Source organism: Erithacus rubecula (assembly GCF_903797595.1).
Source record: "Erithacus rubecula genome assembly, chromosome: 5".
Lineage (NCBI taxonomy): Eukaryota > Metazoa > Chordata > Aves > Passeriformes > Muscicapidae > Erithacus > Erithacus rubecula.
The window spans coordinates 326,213-342,334 of record NC_136687.1 but is presented as its reverse complement, the minus strand read 5'-3'; the positions used below and the strand labels follow the sequence as shown (position 1 = coordinate 342,334).

Here is a 16,122-nt window from a genome sequence, read left to right as displayed (position 1 = left end):
ATAATGGAATGGTTTAGGTTGGGACCATAACAGTGATCCTGTTCCACCCCCTCCATGGGCAGGGACACCTCCCGTTATCCAGGTGAATCCAGCCTGGCCTTGGACACCTCCAGGGATCCAAGTGCAGCCACAGCAAATCTGGGATTTCTCCAGGGCTTCCTCACCCTCAGAGCCAAGAATTCCCAATATCCTACTGAAACTTTGACTGGCATTTTTAAGGCCACCACCCCAAAGATGTCACCAGAGACACAAAACACGGCACAACCCAGGGCTGATCCCTCTCTGTGCTCTGGGGAAACAAAGCACAGATTCCTTCAGGAATTCAGGTTTTCCCTGGAGGAGAAGTGAATCCTTATGGAAAAGTTTTCCAGGGAGGGCTGGGGAGGTGTTAAAATGTGTCCCCCCTCCGTGCTGTCACCTTCTCTGGGTTTCACAGCAGCGAGTTCAAAGGGCAGAACAAAGCCCGAGGCGTGACCCGGAGCAGATCTGGAATCCAGCTGCGAGCTCCAGAGCAGGACTGGGAATGACCTGGAGCTGTTAAACACGAGAGCTGGGATTTTACAAGCCCATTATTCCATAACTCCCAGATTTTGTTGTTCTTTGAGAGGGGCTCGTTCTTTTCCCGGCGTGTAAAGCCGCACGTGTGCGCACACGCCGGAATTCCAGGGTTTGGGAAATCGTTGGGAATTATCCCAGCTAACTGGAGTTAGGAAGGAGCTGGGGTATCTCACCAGGATTTGGTGCAGTTGGAATGATATTTGTGGAATAATATTTATATTTATGCAATCATATTTGTATTTATGGAATGATATTTATGGAGCACTTTTTGTTTCAATTGTCCTGGAAGGTGCATGGCCAGAGTGGGGTGAAATCCACCAACCCCAGCCTGGAATTTTGGGATTGTTTGGGGTTAGGCTCAGAATCAGGGAATCTTTTAGGTTGCAAAAGACTTTGGAGATCCTGGAATCCCAGAATTCAGGTTGGAAAAGATCTCCAAGATTGAGTTCAGCCTTGTTGAAGTGTCGTGTCCAGTTGTTCCTTGGACACCTCCAGGGGTGGGAACTTCACCACTTCCCTGATATCCAAGGATAAAGCATTGTTTCCAGGAATGGGATGGATGGGTGGATGGATGGATGGATGGATGGATGGGTGGATGGATGGATGGATGGATGGATGGATGGATGGATGGATGGATGGATGGATGGATGGATGGATCCTGACTGGGAAGAGAAGGCAGGAATGCCCATTATTGAGGAATCTTGGCCCATTTGTGGCAGGATCAGGGGCTGGTGTGGAGCAGGAGAGATGGAGGAGATAATTCCAGGTCTTCCATGGATGGAGGACCACAAATATCCTGGTGGGACTGGAGCAGGGACTTGGACTGCAGTAGAAACTTGGAACAACCCCAGGCTGTGCTGGTGGTGTCTCCATGTCCTTCCTCCTCCTCCCATTCCCATCTTTCACCCCAAATCCCGCAGAGAGGAAATGGGATCCCACTGGGAGCTTTTTCCCGTCTGCCCAGCTGAAGATCCTGGATGGCTTTAAACTCTGGGATAAACTCTTGGGAGTGGGAACAGAGGGATGATGGGAATCCAGATTTCTGGGGCTTAAGGAGAGCTGGATCCAGGAGAGGGATCAATCATTGGATTCTCCTTTCCATGGGATCCAGCTGGGTCCTTGCCATATTTTCCTGGCTGTGATTTGTGGGGTGGTTGCACGAGGGTCTCCATGGGTTTTCCCGCTGGGAATGTCATCCCTGTCCCATAGCTTGCAGCGATGGGTTTGGAAATGGAGGCTGTGCTGCTCCAGCTCTTCCTGGCCCAAATCCCTGTGGGATTCACTGTTTTTTGCCTGTGTCAGAGGATGGGAAGGCCCCGAACCCGCACCTGGGGCCGGCGGAGGAGCGGCTGGCCCTGGCTGCCCTCCGGAAACAGGGATTGGTTCCGGAGCACGTGGAGACCCGGCGCCTCTACAGCCCCCTGCAGCCCGACATCGAGCAGGTGGGATGATTAATTTGGTTTAATTTGGTTTATTTTAGTTTAATTTAATTTAGTTTTCATTGCTGGTCTAAAAGTCCTACTCGGAATTCTTTTCCCGGAATCCTGGGATCGCTGAGGTTGGGAAATCCTCCAGGATCATCCAGTCCAAGCTGTGCCTTGGCACTGAGTGCCACATCCAGAAATTCCTTGGATACTTCTGGGGGTGGGGATTCCAAACCTCCCTGGGCACTTCCAATTCCTGATTGCCCTTTCCATGAGGAAATTCCCACTGGTGTCCAGCCTGAGCCTCCCCAGGCCCAGCCTGAGGCTGTTCCCTCTTTTCCTGTTGTTCCTTGGGATCAGATCCCAACTCCCACCTGGCTCCAACATTCCAGGGAGTTGTGGAGAGTCAGAGGGTCCCTCCTGATCCCTGATTTTTTTCCAAACTGAGCCCCTTTCCCACCTCCCTCATCTGCTCCTCAGGATTTGCATACTTCAATGAATTCCCAACTATCCCTAAAAATGACCTTTAATGTTCCTTTTCATAAAATGACCTTTAATGTTTCTTTTCATAAAGTGACCTTTAATGTCCCTTTTCCATTGAGGAATCCTTTTCCACCCAAGGATCCCAGATCTCCCTCAGGAGGTTCGGGTGTTCCAGTTTGGAATCTCCCAAGGTTTCAGGGCTCTGTTTTTCCATGCAGGGGAAGCTCCAGATGTGGGTGGATCTGTTTCCCAAATCCTTGGGACATCCTGGCCCTCCTTTCAATGTCACTCCACGCAAAGCCAAGAGGTAACTTCCCATTTCTTCCACATCTTTTCTTTGGGAAAGGAGTTGGGAATGCTTGGAAGCCTCAGGTGGGGATGGATTCACCCACCTGGAAGAGGGACAGGTGTGGGATCATCTCCAGGGAAATGGCTCCCGCAGGAAATCCCTCAGTGGGACTTCCAGCTGGATGAGTTTTCCACCTTCCTGTGGTTTTATTCCTGGGGTTTTCCAGGTTTTACCTGCGCTGCATCATCTGGAACACCAAGGATGTGATCCTGGATGATCTCAGCATCACTGGGGAGAAGATGAGCGACATCTACGTCAAAGGGTGAGTGTCCCGCTCCGGAGTCTCCCGGATTCCCGAGGCTGGAGGTGCAGGAGCAGCAGGGAAGGAATTCAGGTGGTGCTTGGGTTGGTGTTGATGGGATAGGCCTGGATCCTGCTGGGATGGAGGGACCATCATGGCTCTGCAGTTATGGATCTGTGGATTTCCCACTGTGGATTCACATCTCCGACCATGGATCCACACCTTTCCAACCATGGATCCAAACCTTTCCAACCATGGATCCAAACCTTTCCAACCATGGATCCGCACCTCTCCAAGCATGGATCCACTCCTCTCCAAGCATGGATTCACACATCTCCAAGCATGGATCCAAATCTTTCCAATCATGGATCCACACCTCTGACTATGGATCTACACCTCTCCAACCATGGATCCAAACCTTTCCAATCATGGATCCACACCTCTCCAACCATGGATCCAAACCTTTCCAACTATGGATCCACACTTCTGACTATGGATCCACACCTTCTCAGTCATGGATCCACACCTTTCCAAATATGGATCCACCACTCCAATCATGGATCCACACCTGTCCAACTATGGATCCACACCTCTGTAGCCATGGATCCACACATCTGACTATGGATCCACACCTCTCCAATCATGGATCCAAACCTTTCTAACTGTGGATCCACACCTTTCCAAATATGGGTCTCATCTCTGACTACGGATCCCCACCTTCCCAGCTATGGATCCACACTTTTCCAACTATGGACTTGGCTTTTTCCAACTGTGGATCCACACTTTTCCAGCTATGGATCCACACTTTTCCAGCTATGGATCCGCCTCTCCAGTGATGGATCCATACCCAGCAGACACCGGGATCAGGAACATTCCGTTTGTGACATCGAGTGAGATCCCAAACCCTTGCCATGATCCTGGTTTTCCATGGGCTCTGTTTGTCCCTGGCAGGTGGCTGGTGGGACACGAGGAGAACAAGCAGAAGACGGATGTCCACTACAGATCCATGGGAGGAGAAGGGAATTTCAACTGGAGATTCATCTTCCCCTTCGATTATCTGCCGGCAGAGCAGATGTGCCACGTGGCCAAGAAGGTGAGTGGTCCAGGAATTCCTGGATCCTCGTGGGAATTCTGGGGTGAAACGGGAATTTTGGACCTTCATGAGCTGAGCCCTGCAAAGCTCAGACTCTCCGTGAAATTTTGGGAATTTTGCTCAAAAATCCGCATTTGGAAGCAAAATGGGGTTGGAATTAGAGGGATTTTTTTTTTTTTTTTGGAGAGGCTGATGTCTCTGGGAAAGATTCATCCAGGCTGGAGCAGGCTGGAAAAATATTGGAGCAAGTGTCCAAATGCTCTTGGGCAACAGGGATATTCCAAAACTGGAGGTGACAATTCCATGGGGACAGTTTGGTGGGAACCTCTGTTTTCCAGCATGGAATAATGAGTGTTGTGCTGTGCAAAAACTTCCCAAAAAGGCTAAAAATGGGGAGAGGAAGGAGCTGCCTCCAAATCCCTGATGGGAACATGGGTTGGGATGAAGAAAAGCTTTGGATTCAGGGAGAGGATTGGATTGGGAGTTGAAGTGGATGGCATTTTTTTGGATGGGATTTTGATCCCTTCGTTCCTCCAGCTGCTCCTGGTGTCCCTTGGATCAATTCATGGATGGAAAGAAATGGGAATGGGGTTGGGATGGGTGCGTGGAATAATGCAGGGGAAAACTAGACCATGGAAATTATGGAAATGATGGGAATTAGGGAAAACTGGACATGAAACAATAGAGGAGATCAATTAATTTAAATTTCCCTCACCTGGAGATTTAAAGGATTAAAAGGTTTAAGAGGAATAATCCAATGGAAGATTCCATATCCATGGAAGGGGATGGAACTGGATCATCTTTAAGGTCCCTTCCAACCCAAACCATTCCATGATTTTGTGGTTTTTGGCTCTTTGTGGTCGTTTGACAATAGGGAAAATCCCAAACTTCCTGTGGCAGCTCCCTGGAGACTCAAAGTCCTTCACCCAACTCATCCTGAGCCTTCATCCCCTGAGGATGCTCAGGTTTGGGACACCAGAAGGAATTTTCTCATGGAAAGGGTGGTCAGGCATTGGAAGTGCCCAGGGAGGTTTGCAGTCCCCATCCTTGGAGGTGTCCAGGGAATTCCGGGATGTGGCACTCAGTGCCAAGGTGGGGATTGGTCCCAGGGTTGGCTGGATGATCCTGGAGGATTTTCCAAGCTCACTCATCCATGATCCCATGATTCCTGCTCCCTGCTTTAGCTCAGCCTGAGTTTTCATGGAATATGAGTTGCCCAAAAAATCCTGCTTGCAATGGGATCATCCCTGAAACCCACTGTGATTCCCAAAAATCCCCTGGGATCCGCAAAACCCACCGAGATCCCCAAAACCCACCGAGATCCCCAAAACCCACCGAGATCCCCATCCCATCCTATTTTCCATGGAACCAGCACCTCAGCTGGGAAGATGCCGAGCCAACCTCCCCTCCCAGACAATTCCCAGCATCCAAAGCCCTTCCCAGGCAGTTCCAATGATTGACAGAATCCCAGCCGGGCCCATTTCACGCTTCATATCCAACAAATCCCAAATACAGGGTGTACTACATCCAATTATCCCGCTTGGAAAAAGCCAAGACCCCCCTCCATAAACCCCCTTTAGGCAAATCCATCCCGCTGTGCCGATCTGGAATCTTTTCCCACCACATGGCTTCCAACACTGGATCCGAAAATAAACACCTTGTAAAAGTTCTCTGTAAAGGCTGGAATAATGAAGGGAAAGCCGGGTGGAGCATTCCGGCTTCGGGAATTTTTTGATCTCGCCATGTGCTGTTTGAACTCCGGCTCGGTTCCTGCGGCCGTAAAAATCCCGGCTGGAGAGGCAGGAAAGGTGGAATTTCAATCAAAAGTTGGGAGTGATTGTGGGGGATTGGGAGCTGCTCAAAACCACCTGTGCCCAGCTGGGCTGGAAGGGAAAGAGTTTTCCAGTGGTTTTCCTTTGTTTGCTCTGTGCTGGAGCTTCCCAGAGAGTGGCTAGGTGGATTAGGAATCATGGAATTGTGGAATGGGTTGGGTGGGAAGGGAGCTGGAAGCTCATCCAGTTTCATCCAGGGACACTTTCCACTGTCCCAGGGGGATCCAGCCTGGCCTTGGGCACTGCCAGGGATCAGGGGCAGCCCCAGCAAATCTGGGAATCCCAGCCCAGGCAGGAATTCCTTCCCAAGATCCCAGCCCAATCTCCCCTTTCCCAGTGGAGCCATTCCCTGTGTCCTGTCCCCCAATTCCAGCTCTCCTGGAGCCCCTGCAGGGACTCTGAGCATCCCCTGGAGTTTTCCTTTCCAATTCCAGCAATCCCAACTCTCCCAGACTTTCCCACAGCAGAGCTGCTCCGTCCCTCTGATCATCCTGGTGCCTCTTCTGGATCTCTCCAAGAGCTCCAGGTCCTTCCCATGCTGGGAATTCCAGAGCTGGAATTCCTGCAGGTGGGGGCTCCATGGATCATCCCAACCCAGGTTGCAAATACTTTCCCAAAAAAGCCAAGGAAGTTCCTGGATAAGATCCATGTTACTTTGTTCTGATGGGAATGCCTGTGGTGGTTGGGAGCCTGGGAATTCAGGGAAATCCAGGGAAAACCCAGGGAAAATCAGGTGTCACTCTCATTCCTGCTTTTCTAAACATTTCAACCACTTCAGGATGGTTTCCCATAACTTTCCTGGCTGGATTAATATTATAAAGATCTTTCGTCTCCTGAGAGAGGAATTTCCCCCAATCCGAGTTTCTAAAACATTTCTGAGGAAGGGAAATATTCCCATCTTTGGGACAACTCTCCTGAGAACATGGAAATACTTCTTTAATTATTTTCTCAGCATTCCTTTGGAATTTCCATAGTTTTCCCTGCTTTTTATGCTGCCATCTGGGAAATTCAAACCATGTTGGCTGCATGGGAAGAGCACATTCCCAGGTTTTTGAGTCCTGCAGGGAAACAGTTTCTGCTTTGGAAAATGAGAAAATCGTGGAATGATTTAGGATGGAAAAGCCCTCTAAGGCCACCAGCTCTGCCACTGACCATGTCCCCAAGTGCCACCTCCAGAGGGATTTTAGGTCATTCCGAGGATGGACATTCCAAGTTTCCCGGGTCAGCCTCCACATGGCTGGAAAATCCTTTCCATGAAGGAATTGTCCCTAAATTCCAACCTAAGTGGGAAGTTTAAATTTTGGATTCCCAGTCTAAGCCTGTTATCAGATGGGTTGTGGGACAGCCAGGACAATCCGAGGTCACTTGGTGTGGATCCCATTTTCCTGGGAACCCACTCAGGGCTCCCACATCCCACAGGCGCCTGGGGTGGAAAATTCATGGAATTGGTTTTGGAACCTTCAGCTCCCCGTGCCAATTCCAGCAGCAGCTGGATGTGGCTGCCAAATCCGGACCTGGGAAGTTCTTTAGGGCAGGAAAGGGTTTGTGTGGAATGTTGGAGCAAATGGCATCTCCATGAATGTGCCGTGTCTGGTTCTGGAATTCCTATGGACACAAAGGGGCTGGAGAGTGTCCAGGGAAGGGAACAGAGCTGGGAAGGGACTGGGGAATTCCTGAGGAGCTGGGAAAGGGAGAAAAGGGGGATCCGGAGGGACCTTGTGGCTCTGCACAACTCCTTGGAATTTTGGAGTGAGATGGGAGTTGGGATCTGCTCCCAGGGAATAACAGGAAAATAGGGAACGGCCTCAGGTTGTCCCAGGTTGGACACCAGCAGGAATTTCCTCATGGAAAGGGTGATCAGGGATTGGAAGTGCCCAGGGAGGTTTGGAATCTCCATCCCTGGAGTTGCCCAAGGAATTCCTGGATGTGGCACTCAGTGCCAAGGCAGGGATCAGTCCCAGTTTGGGCTGGATGATCCTGGGGGATTTTCCAAGCTCAGGGATTCTGTGGCACCCCAGAGGAGTCTCCTGCATGTCTGGACCCCCCAAATTCCTGCAGGATGCACCTGAAATGGGACATTTTGGGAGCAAACTTCCTCTCCTTCCCAAAAATCATGTTTCCTCCTTTGTATTCTGGAGCACTTTCACAATCCAGGAGAAATGCAGCCCTGTCAACACTTTCCTGGGAATCAGAGCCGATTTTTTTCCCTGCCTCTCCTGCTACTTTATCCACAAAAATCCATAAAATATCCCCGAGCCTCCCCTTGTTGGAAAACAAACCCTCCAACAATAATTCCAGCCTTTTTTCCCCATGGCTTGGACAAGGCTGGGATATAAATTTCACGCTCTGGGTTGTTTTTACAGGGAATGTTCAGAGCCCGATTTAATCATGGAAGTGAATTTCACGCTGCCTTGAAAGGGACCCATAAACTTCACTCAGCATCGAATTCCCCCTTCCCAATTCCCTTTTCCTGCCTTTCCAGCAGAGCTCTGGGTGTCCTCAGCTTGACAGGGCTCGGGGCAGGGAGGTTTTGTCTCTGCCAAAATTGTATTTTATGGTGTTTTTCCATTAAAAAAAAAAAAAAAGGAGGGGGGGGAATTTGGAGAGATGGAGCACGGAATTCCCACCTGGAAAGGGTTGAGCCCTACCTGAGTTATCCCTGGAATGTTGGGATGTTCAGAGGAATTGGGATGCAGAGGGTGCAGAGCCAAGGTTTTGTTCCCTTTTTTTCCTTGGATGCTGCAGTGGGAAGGAAGGAAGGTGGAATCCCAAAGTCTGCTGGGTTTGCCCATGGAATTAATGGAATTTCATGGAATCATAGAATAGTTTGGAATGGGAAGGACCTTAAAGCCCATCCAGAGACACCTCCCGTGATCCCAGGTGGATCCAAGTCCATCCAACTTGGCCTTGGACACTTCCAGGGTTCCAGGGACAGCCACAGCAAATCTGGGAATTCCATCCCAGCCCCTCCCCACCCTCCCAGCCTGGAATTCCTTCCCAAGATCCCGTCCAACCTTTCCTTCAGCTTCATTATCCCAAGGGACACGGATCCAGCTGGGAGAGGTGGGAGATGATTCCAAGTGTGAGGTTTTCCTCAAGTTTGGCTGTGCATGGATGGGCTGGGACAATGAGAAACTCCAACAAATCCTTGGGAAGTTGCATCGACCCAGAAGGGAGCGTGGGATGTGCCTGGAGTATGGACACATCCATGGAATGTGGGAGGAATTCACTGGGAGGAAGAGACACCTGGAGGACATGGAGCCTGTGGAAGTTTCCTTTCCAGGGAATATTCCAGATGGTTCTTGAATGTTCATTCCAGTCCAAACCAGTCTGGAATTCCATGTATTTCCCCCTTTTCCAAGCCAAGCTTTGATGGACACCTGGATTTCTCCCGGAAGGGACAATCCACAGGAGCCTGTGTTGTTCACCTTGGAGATGGATCTTCCACCACCTGGGAATTTTCCAGCCCCTCCCAAAATCATCCCAGCTTTGTTATCCAGGAATCCATATGGATCACTTCTTTCCCGTTACTGGGAAAGAGAAGAATCAACATCAACTCTTCCCCCTTTTTAACAGATTTAATTTAAAACGTCTGGAAAAGATGGGAAAAATCCTCTTGGATAAACATCCCTCTGGATAAACACCCATCCCAACCCACTGCAGCCAGCAGAGGGTAGAGAGGAAATTTTCCATGGACTTCATTTGGGATTTCTGGATTATCAGATATCTCAATTGCATCCATAAAATGCTCCAATGCAAAATTCCTGGCACGTTTTCCCAAAGCCGGGCAGGGAACGGAGCAAAATTGAAACAGAACAATCCAGAGGGATCTCTTAAAATGAATCCAATGGGATTGGAGTGCCCACGGACTCCCAGCTGGAATATTTATGTTCCTGTGGAATGTGAGACTGTTTCCCCCTCCCTTTTCTTTAATAATTTAATATTGGATGAAATAATGAATCCGAGTCTTGGGGTGAATTTATGGAGCGACGGATGAATAACGCTGGAGTTTCCTGGTTTTAATTAAATCCCGTCATTTCTGACACTTCCAGGAGGAATTGCCACCAGGACACCCTCGGAGGGGTGTCAGGAATCCTGCTGGGATTTCCCTCCTCTTTTCTGGAGCCAGGAATAACAATCCCAACAATCTTTCAGCTTTGGGGTGGGATTTTGTCTTTCTCCTTTATCCCAACATTTCTTTTTGGACATCGGGTGGAATTTTTTTCATGGAGAGGGTGGAAGTGCCCAGGGAAGTTTGGAGTCCCCATCCCTGGAGTTGTCCAAGGAATTCCTGGTTGCTGAGGTGGGGAGTAGGCAGAGCTTGGACTCGCTGATCCTGGAGGGTTTTTCCAACATCAGGAATTCTGGGATTCTTAATCCTAACCTGACTCCCAGGCATTCCAACAGTGGTGTTGGATCCATGTTGGAAAAAATTCCTGGTTTAATTCGTGGAAATGGTGATGTGGGTTCCACTTCCCAGGCAGTGGATATTCCTTACTCTGGGATGCAGAACTGATGGATAACTTGGGAATGTTCCCCTGGAGAAGGGAAGAGCTCAGAATCCCTGCAGGGGCTCCAGGAGAGCTGGAATTGGGGACAAGGCCTGGAGGGACAGGACACAGGGAATGGCTGCACTGGGAAAGGGGAGATTGGGCTGGGATCTTGGGAAGGAATTCCTGCCTGGGCTGGGATTCCCAGATTTGCTGTGGCTGCCCCTGGATCCCTGGGAATGTTCAGGGTGAGGTTGGATCAGCCTGGTTGGAACTTCAGCAGGTTCCTGGGATAATGTGGAATCTTCCTTTCCATATCCATGTTCCGTGAATAAATTCAGGAGCCGTGGGTGGCCTGAACTGGCCTTTGATGGTCTCTGGTTGTCCCACAGACCTTGGAGCAGATCAGAGCCGTGGTGGATCCGGAAGGGAATGGATCTTTGGGAATTCCGTGCTGGAAGTGCGGATTTAAGTGCCAATCCCATATTTTTCCATGAATTAAGTGGAAGGCAAAGTTTGGCAGTGCTGACACTCAATGCTTGTTGTTCTCTTCGCCTTGGAGAGTTGCCTTCATTGGAATTGTGGGAATTCCTGTTGCTCCTAAGGATCCTGTTTGGGATCCCATCGACCCTTTTCCTAAATTAAATTACATTAAATTAAGTTATTTAAATAAAATTAATCACATTAATTAAAAACATTGAATTAAGGCATAAATTGTTGCCAACACCTTCCAGAAGCATCTTGGGTTTTCCACTGATTATCCTTATCCAAGAGTTTTCCAAAGCCCGTGTCCTGCAGATCCAGAGCAGGACACCCAAGGAATTCCAGGATTTCCAGAGCCAGGCTCTGGCCAATTCTCCTGATGAATCTTTCTTTTTCCCGTGGTTTCTTTCCCGGTGGGATTTTAGGAACACTTCTGGAGCTTGGACAAGACCGAAAACAAGATCCCACCCCAGCTGATCCTCCAGATCTGGGACAACGACAAGTTCTCCTTCGATGACTATTTGGGTAAGTTGGGAATTTTGGGATCCATCCCAAAAAAGGGAAAACATCACTGGCACAGGTTGTCCAGAGAAGCTGTGGATGCTGAATCCTTGGAAGTGTCCAAGGCCAGGCTGGATTGGGCTTGGAGCAACCTGGGGTCGTGGAAATTGGGAGTTTGGATTGGGATGGTTGGGATGCGCCAAACTCTGTGGAATCTGGGAACATCCCATGTTTTAAGGATTGTCCCAACAGAGAAGTCTCACCTGGAACGCTCTTCCTTTCAGGATCCATCCAGATGGATCTCAACAGGATGCCCAAGCCTGCCAAGACGGCGGAAAAATGTTCCTTGGATCTGGTGGATGATTCCCTGTCCTCCGTGTCCCTCTTTGAGCAGAAAACCGTCAAGGGCTGGTGGCCCTGTGTGGCCGAGCAGGACCAGCAGAAGATCCTGGCGGTAAAGTGGCCTCTCCCTGCTTTCCCTTGGATCTCTCACTCCAATTCCCATCCCTGGAAGTGTCCGAGGCCGGGTTGGATGAGGATTGGAGCACCCTGGGATAGTGGACATGAGGTGGGACTGGATGGGCTTTAAATTCCTTCCCAGTCCAAACCATTCCAGAATTCCCTGAAAGCTTCATTCAATTCAAGCCAGGGCAGGAAATTCCATTTCCAGCAGGAGATTTTGTGAATCTGTGGTTGGCTGGAAGTTTTCTGGCACTGCGCAGAGGAATTATCAGGTTTTGTGGGATTTTCACCGCGGTTTTTGGAGTGTGCCACCAAATTTGATTCCATATCACAACTATTCCCAACAATTTTGTGTCCTAAACACCAGGAAAAAAATTCCAGCTGTCCCAGGTGTCTGGGGTCCTGTTCCAGGTTTTGGTGACTGTTCCATGCAGTTGAGGGAATCCAGGCAGGGAACTTCTTATTCAACCAAAAAAAATCCTAAACTGGTGCCAGGAAAATTGGAAATCAGAACTGGGAAGGATGGGATGTGGCACTCAGTGATGATCTGTCACAGCTTGGGCTTGATTCCAGAGGTTTTTCCTCTATGATCTTGGGATTCTGTGGTTGCTCAAATTACGGTGTCAGTGGGATCTGGGATTTCCTGGAATATCTCCAGTGACAGTTGAGGGATCTCTGGAATCCTAAAAAGCTGGGAGTAGTTTGGTTCTGCTCCAAGTACATTTTCTCTCCCAAATCCCCGTTTTCCATCCCACAATCATTCCTCACCTTTCTCCCCAATTTTTTGGGGCAATAAATCAGTTTTTATTTAACCCATCCAGGGCAAATTGGAGATGACTTTGGAAATTGTGGCGGAGCAGGAGCACGAGGAGCGTCCGGCCGGGATGGGACGGGATGAGCCGAACATGAACCCCAGGCTGGAGGATCCCAAGTAAGAACATCCCAAATGGAAAAACAACAACCAGGGCATGGAATTCTCAAGGTCCAAATGGGAATTCTGGTCTTCCAGCTGGAGGGAACTGGGCTGAACTGGGTTTGTGCCTGGGTAGGATCCACTTGGAACTGGTGGAGGAGGGGGAGACTGCCCAAGGAAATTGGGATTGTGTAAGGGAACACCAGCCCAGTGGGATTGGGAGACTGGTCTGGAGCACCAATCCATTGGGATTGGGAGACTGGTCTGGAGCACCAATCCATTGGGGCTGAGAGGTTGGTCTGGACCATGAATCCAACGGGATTTGGAGTCTGGTCTGGAGCACCAATCCAGCGGGATTTGGAGTCTGGTCTAGATCACCAATCCAGTGGGATTTGGGAGACTGGCCTGGATCACCAATCCAGTGGGAATGGGAGGTTGGTCTGGAGCACCAATCCATTTGGATTGGGAGGTTGGTCTGGACCATGAATCCAATGGGATATGGGAGCCTGTTCTGGATCACCAGTCAAGTGGGATTTGGGAGACTGGTTTGGATCACCTATCCAGTGGGACTGGGAAATTGGTCTGGATCACCTATCCAGTGGGATTGGGAAATTGGTCTGGACCATGAATCCAGTGGGATTTGGGAAGCCGGTCTGGACCACCAAGGAGGGCATTCCTGGGATATATCCAGAAAGATGCAAGAGCTGAGAGCAGTGGGATTGGGAGGCTGCTCTGGATCACCAGTCCAGTGGGATTGGGAGTCTGTGGACCATGAATCCATTGGGATTGGGAATCTGCTCTAGACCATGAATCCAATGGGATTTGGGAGTCTGCTCTGGACCATGAATCCATTGGGATTGGGAGTCTGTGGACCATGAATCCAGTGGGATCTGAGGCTGGCCTGGACCACTGAGGCAGATGGGATTGGGGATCCAGGAGGATGAAATTCCGAGGTGCCTCCCCTTCCCTTGTCTCCAGGCGTCCCGAAACCTCCTTCCTGTGGTTCACGTCCCCGTACAAGACCCTGAAGTTCATCCTGTGGCGCCGCTACAAGTGGGTGCTGATCCTGGCCATCCTCCTCTTCATCCTGCTGCTTTTCCTGGGAATCTTCGTCTACGCCTTCCCGGTAGGGAGCAGCTGGGAGAGGAGGGCTGGGATTGGCTGAGGTCCAAAGGGTGGTGGATTCAGGGGGATGGAAAATTCCGTGAGAGGGAAACAATGGGTTGAAAAGGGAATTTTTTTGGGTTTGGGATCCTTATGGGGAAAAATATGGAGGTTCAGGGGTGGGAATGGAGTTGGGAAGGGGCTGGAGCACCAGGAAAAGCTGAGGGAGATGGGAAAGGGGCTCATCCCAGAGAAAAGTGGGCTCAGAGGGGACCTTCTGGCTCTCCACAATTCCCTGAATGTTTGGAGCCAGGTGGGATTTGGGATCTGCTCCCAGCGAACAACAGGACGAGAGGCAACAGCCTCAAGTTGTTCCAAGGGAATTTTAGGTTGGATATTAAGGAAGATTCCTTATGGAAAGGGGTGTCCAGCCCTGGAGCAGTGCTGGAATCCCCATCCATGGAATTATTCCAAAAACATCCGGATGTGGCACTTGAGGACAAGTGAGGAACAAGGATTGGGGCTCTCTTCCAACCTCAAGAATTCCGTGATATCAGGAATGGTGGAGATCCCAAAATAACATGGAAAGTTCATTCCTGGAGTGTCTTCAGCAACACAAAGTGCTGGCACTGGGACAGGACCCGAGGTTTTCTGGGATGCAGAGGGAAAAAAATATGGGATAGCTTTGATTGCCTTTGGCAAAACTCCATGAAGTTTCTGACTGGATTTGGAATAATTTTGGGTTTGGGGCAGGGCTGGAGGAGCCTCCTCCTGCTGGAAAGCTCTGCATTCCAGAAAAATCCTGGCATGGCTTTGGGAATGCTCCAGGACCCTTTTCCAAAGGGGCAGAATGGGTGATGTCCCAGATTTTGTGGGATCATGGAAAAAGGAGCTGTAGGGATACAAGGCCAGGGGTTGGGTGGTGAATCCATGAGATTTGTGGGAATACCAGAGGATGGGAAGGACCAGTGGGATCCAGAGGAGAGGAGGAGACTCCAGAAAATCAGGGAAAACTGGGAATTTTTCCCACTGGTTGAACACTGGGATGGTGCTGGAGGAAGAGGCCAAGTTAATTCCAAGGGTTTGAAGAGGTAGGAATTTATCTTAAAAATTTTTGGGAAGAGCAATAAAAATCCTGGAATGACTTCTGGTGCTTGTTAAATTCTTCCAATGATTCCCTTATTTTTTCAATGATTCCCTCATTTTTCCAAGAATTCCCTTATTTTCCCAAAGATTCCCATGTTTTCCAATCATTCCCTTATTCTTCCAATGATTCCCTCATTCTTCCAACAATCCCCTTATTTTTCCAAACGATTCCCTTGTTTTCCCAATGATTTACCTTATTTTTCCAACGATTCCCATATTCTCCCAAGGATTCCCTTATTCTTCCAGTGATTCCCTCGTTTTCCCCATGATTCCCATATTTTTCCATCCTTCCAGAACTACGCTGCTATGAAACTGGTGAAACCTTTCAACTGAAGCTGCTCCTGTGCCTGCCTGGGAATTTTGGGAAGGGATTTTCCCTCTGGAAGTGGAGAAGGAACAACCTCATCCAGGCCTCCAGCTGCTGCCAAAGACTCTGCTTCCCTTTGGAATTCCACCTGGGAAGCGACACCTAACCAAAGCTTCCACCAAAATATTCCTGGTTTTCCAGCCTCCTCTGTTTTGTTTGAGTTTTCCTGCTGCTCTGGTTGGCAAATCCCAAATTCCAGTGGAAATCCGAGGAGGGAGAGGGGAAAGGATCTTTCCATCCCTGAGTTGGGAATGTGCAGAGGATCCTCCCAGGGCAGGATTTGGGATCTGCCAGCCTGAGTGAATCCCATGGGTTCTGAGCACTTCTTGCTCTCTGATCCAGCCTCAGTTTCCCTTTTCCCTGTATTATCCCATTTCTGTATTGTAAATCTGTGGAAAACGTGTTGGAAAACCAGAATCCCTGGGATGACACATCGCATTCCCAAAGCTGAAATCAAGGGAATGGGAAAGGCTGTGGTGCAAAACATGGAATTTGGAGTTGGTGCTCTGCAAAATCCCAGTTTTTCTTGGATTTTGAGGCCTTTGCATTCCATCATGGAATTCTGGAGCTGGTTTTCCCTTGGAGCTGCTCCACAATCCCTCAGGTCTCCCATTCCATCTGGGAGAGGAATCCCAGGAGCAGCTGGGCTTTGATTTCCTCCTCTCCCACTGTCTCC

General features: G+C 49.6%; 1 protein-coding gene across 2 annotated transcripts in view; it reads left to right on the top strand.

Moving 5' to 3' along the window:
* Positions 1-15,587, top strand: part of DYSF (dysferlin) — a 73,501-nt gene extending 57,914 nt beyond the window's left edge. For both annotated transcript variants that reach the window (XM_079305523.1, XM_079305522.1), the window contains 9 exons: positions 1,861-2,000; positions 2,684-2,772; positions 2,981-3,076; positions 4,007-4,148; positions 11,379-11,478; positions 11,739-11,908; positions 12,738-12,847; positions 13,808-13,955; positions 15,374-15,587. In XM_079305523.1, the coding sequence (XP_079161649.1) occupies positions 1,861-2,000; positions 2,684-2,772; positions 2,981-3,076; positions 4,007-4,148; positions 11,379-11,478; positions 11,739-11,908; positions 12,738-12,847; positions 13,808-13,955; positions 15,374-15,412 (1,034 nt within the window). In that variant the 3' untranslated portion in view covers positions 15,413-15,587. The remainder of the gene's footprint in view (positions 1-1,860; positions 2,001-2,683; positions 2,773-2,980; positions 3,077-4,006; positions 4,149-11,378; positions 11,479-11,738; positions 11,909-12,737; positions 12,848-13,807; positions 13,956-15,373) is intronic.
* Positions 15,588-16,122: the final 535 nt, after the last annotated feature.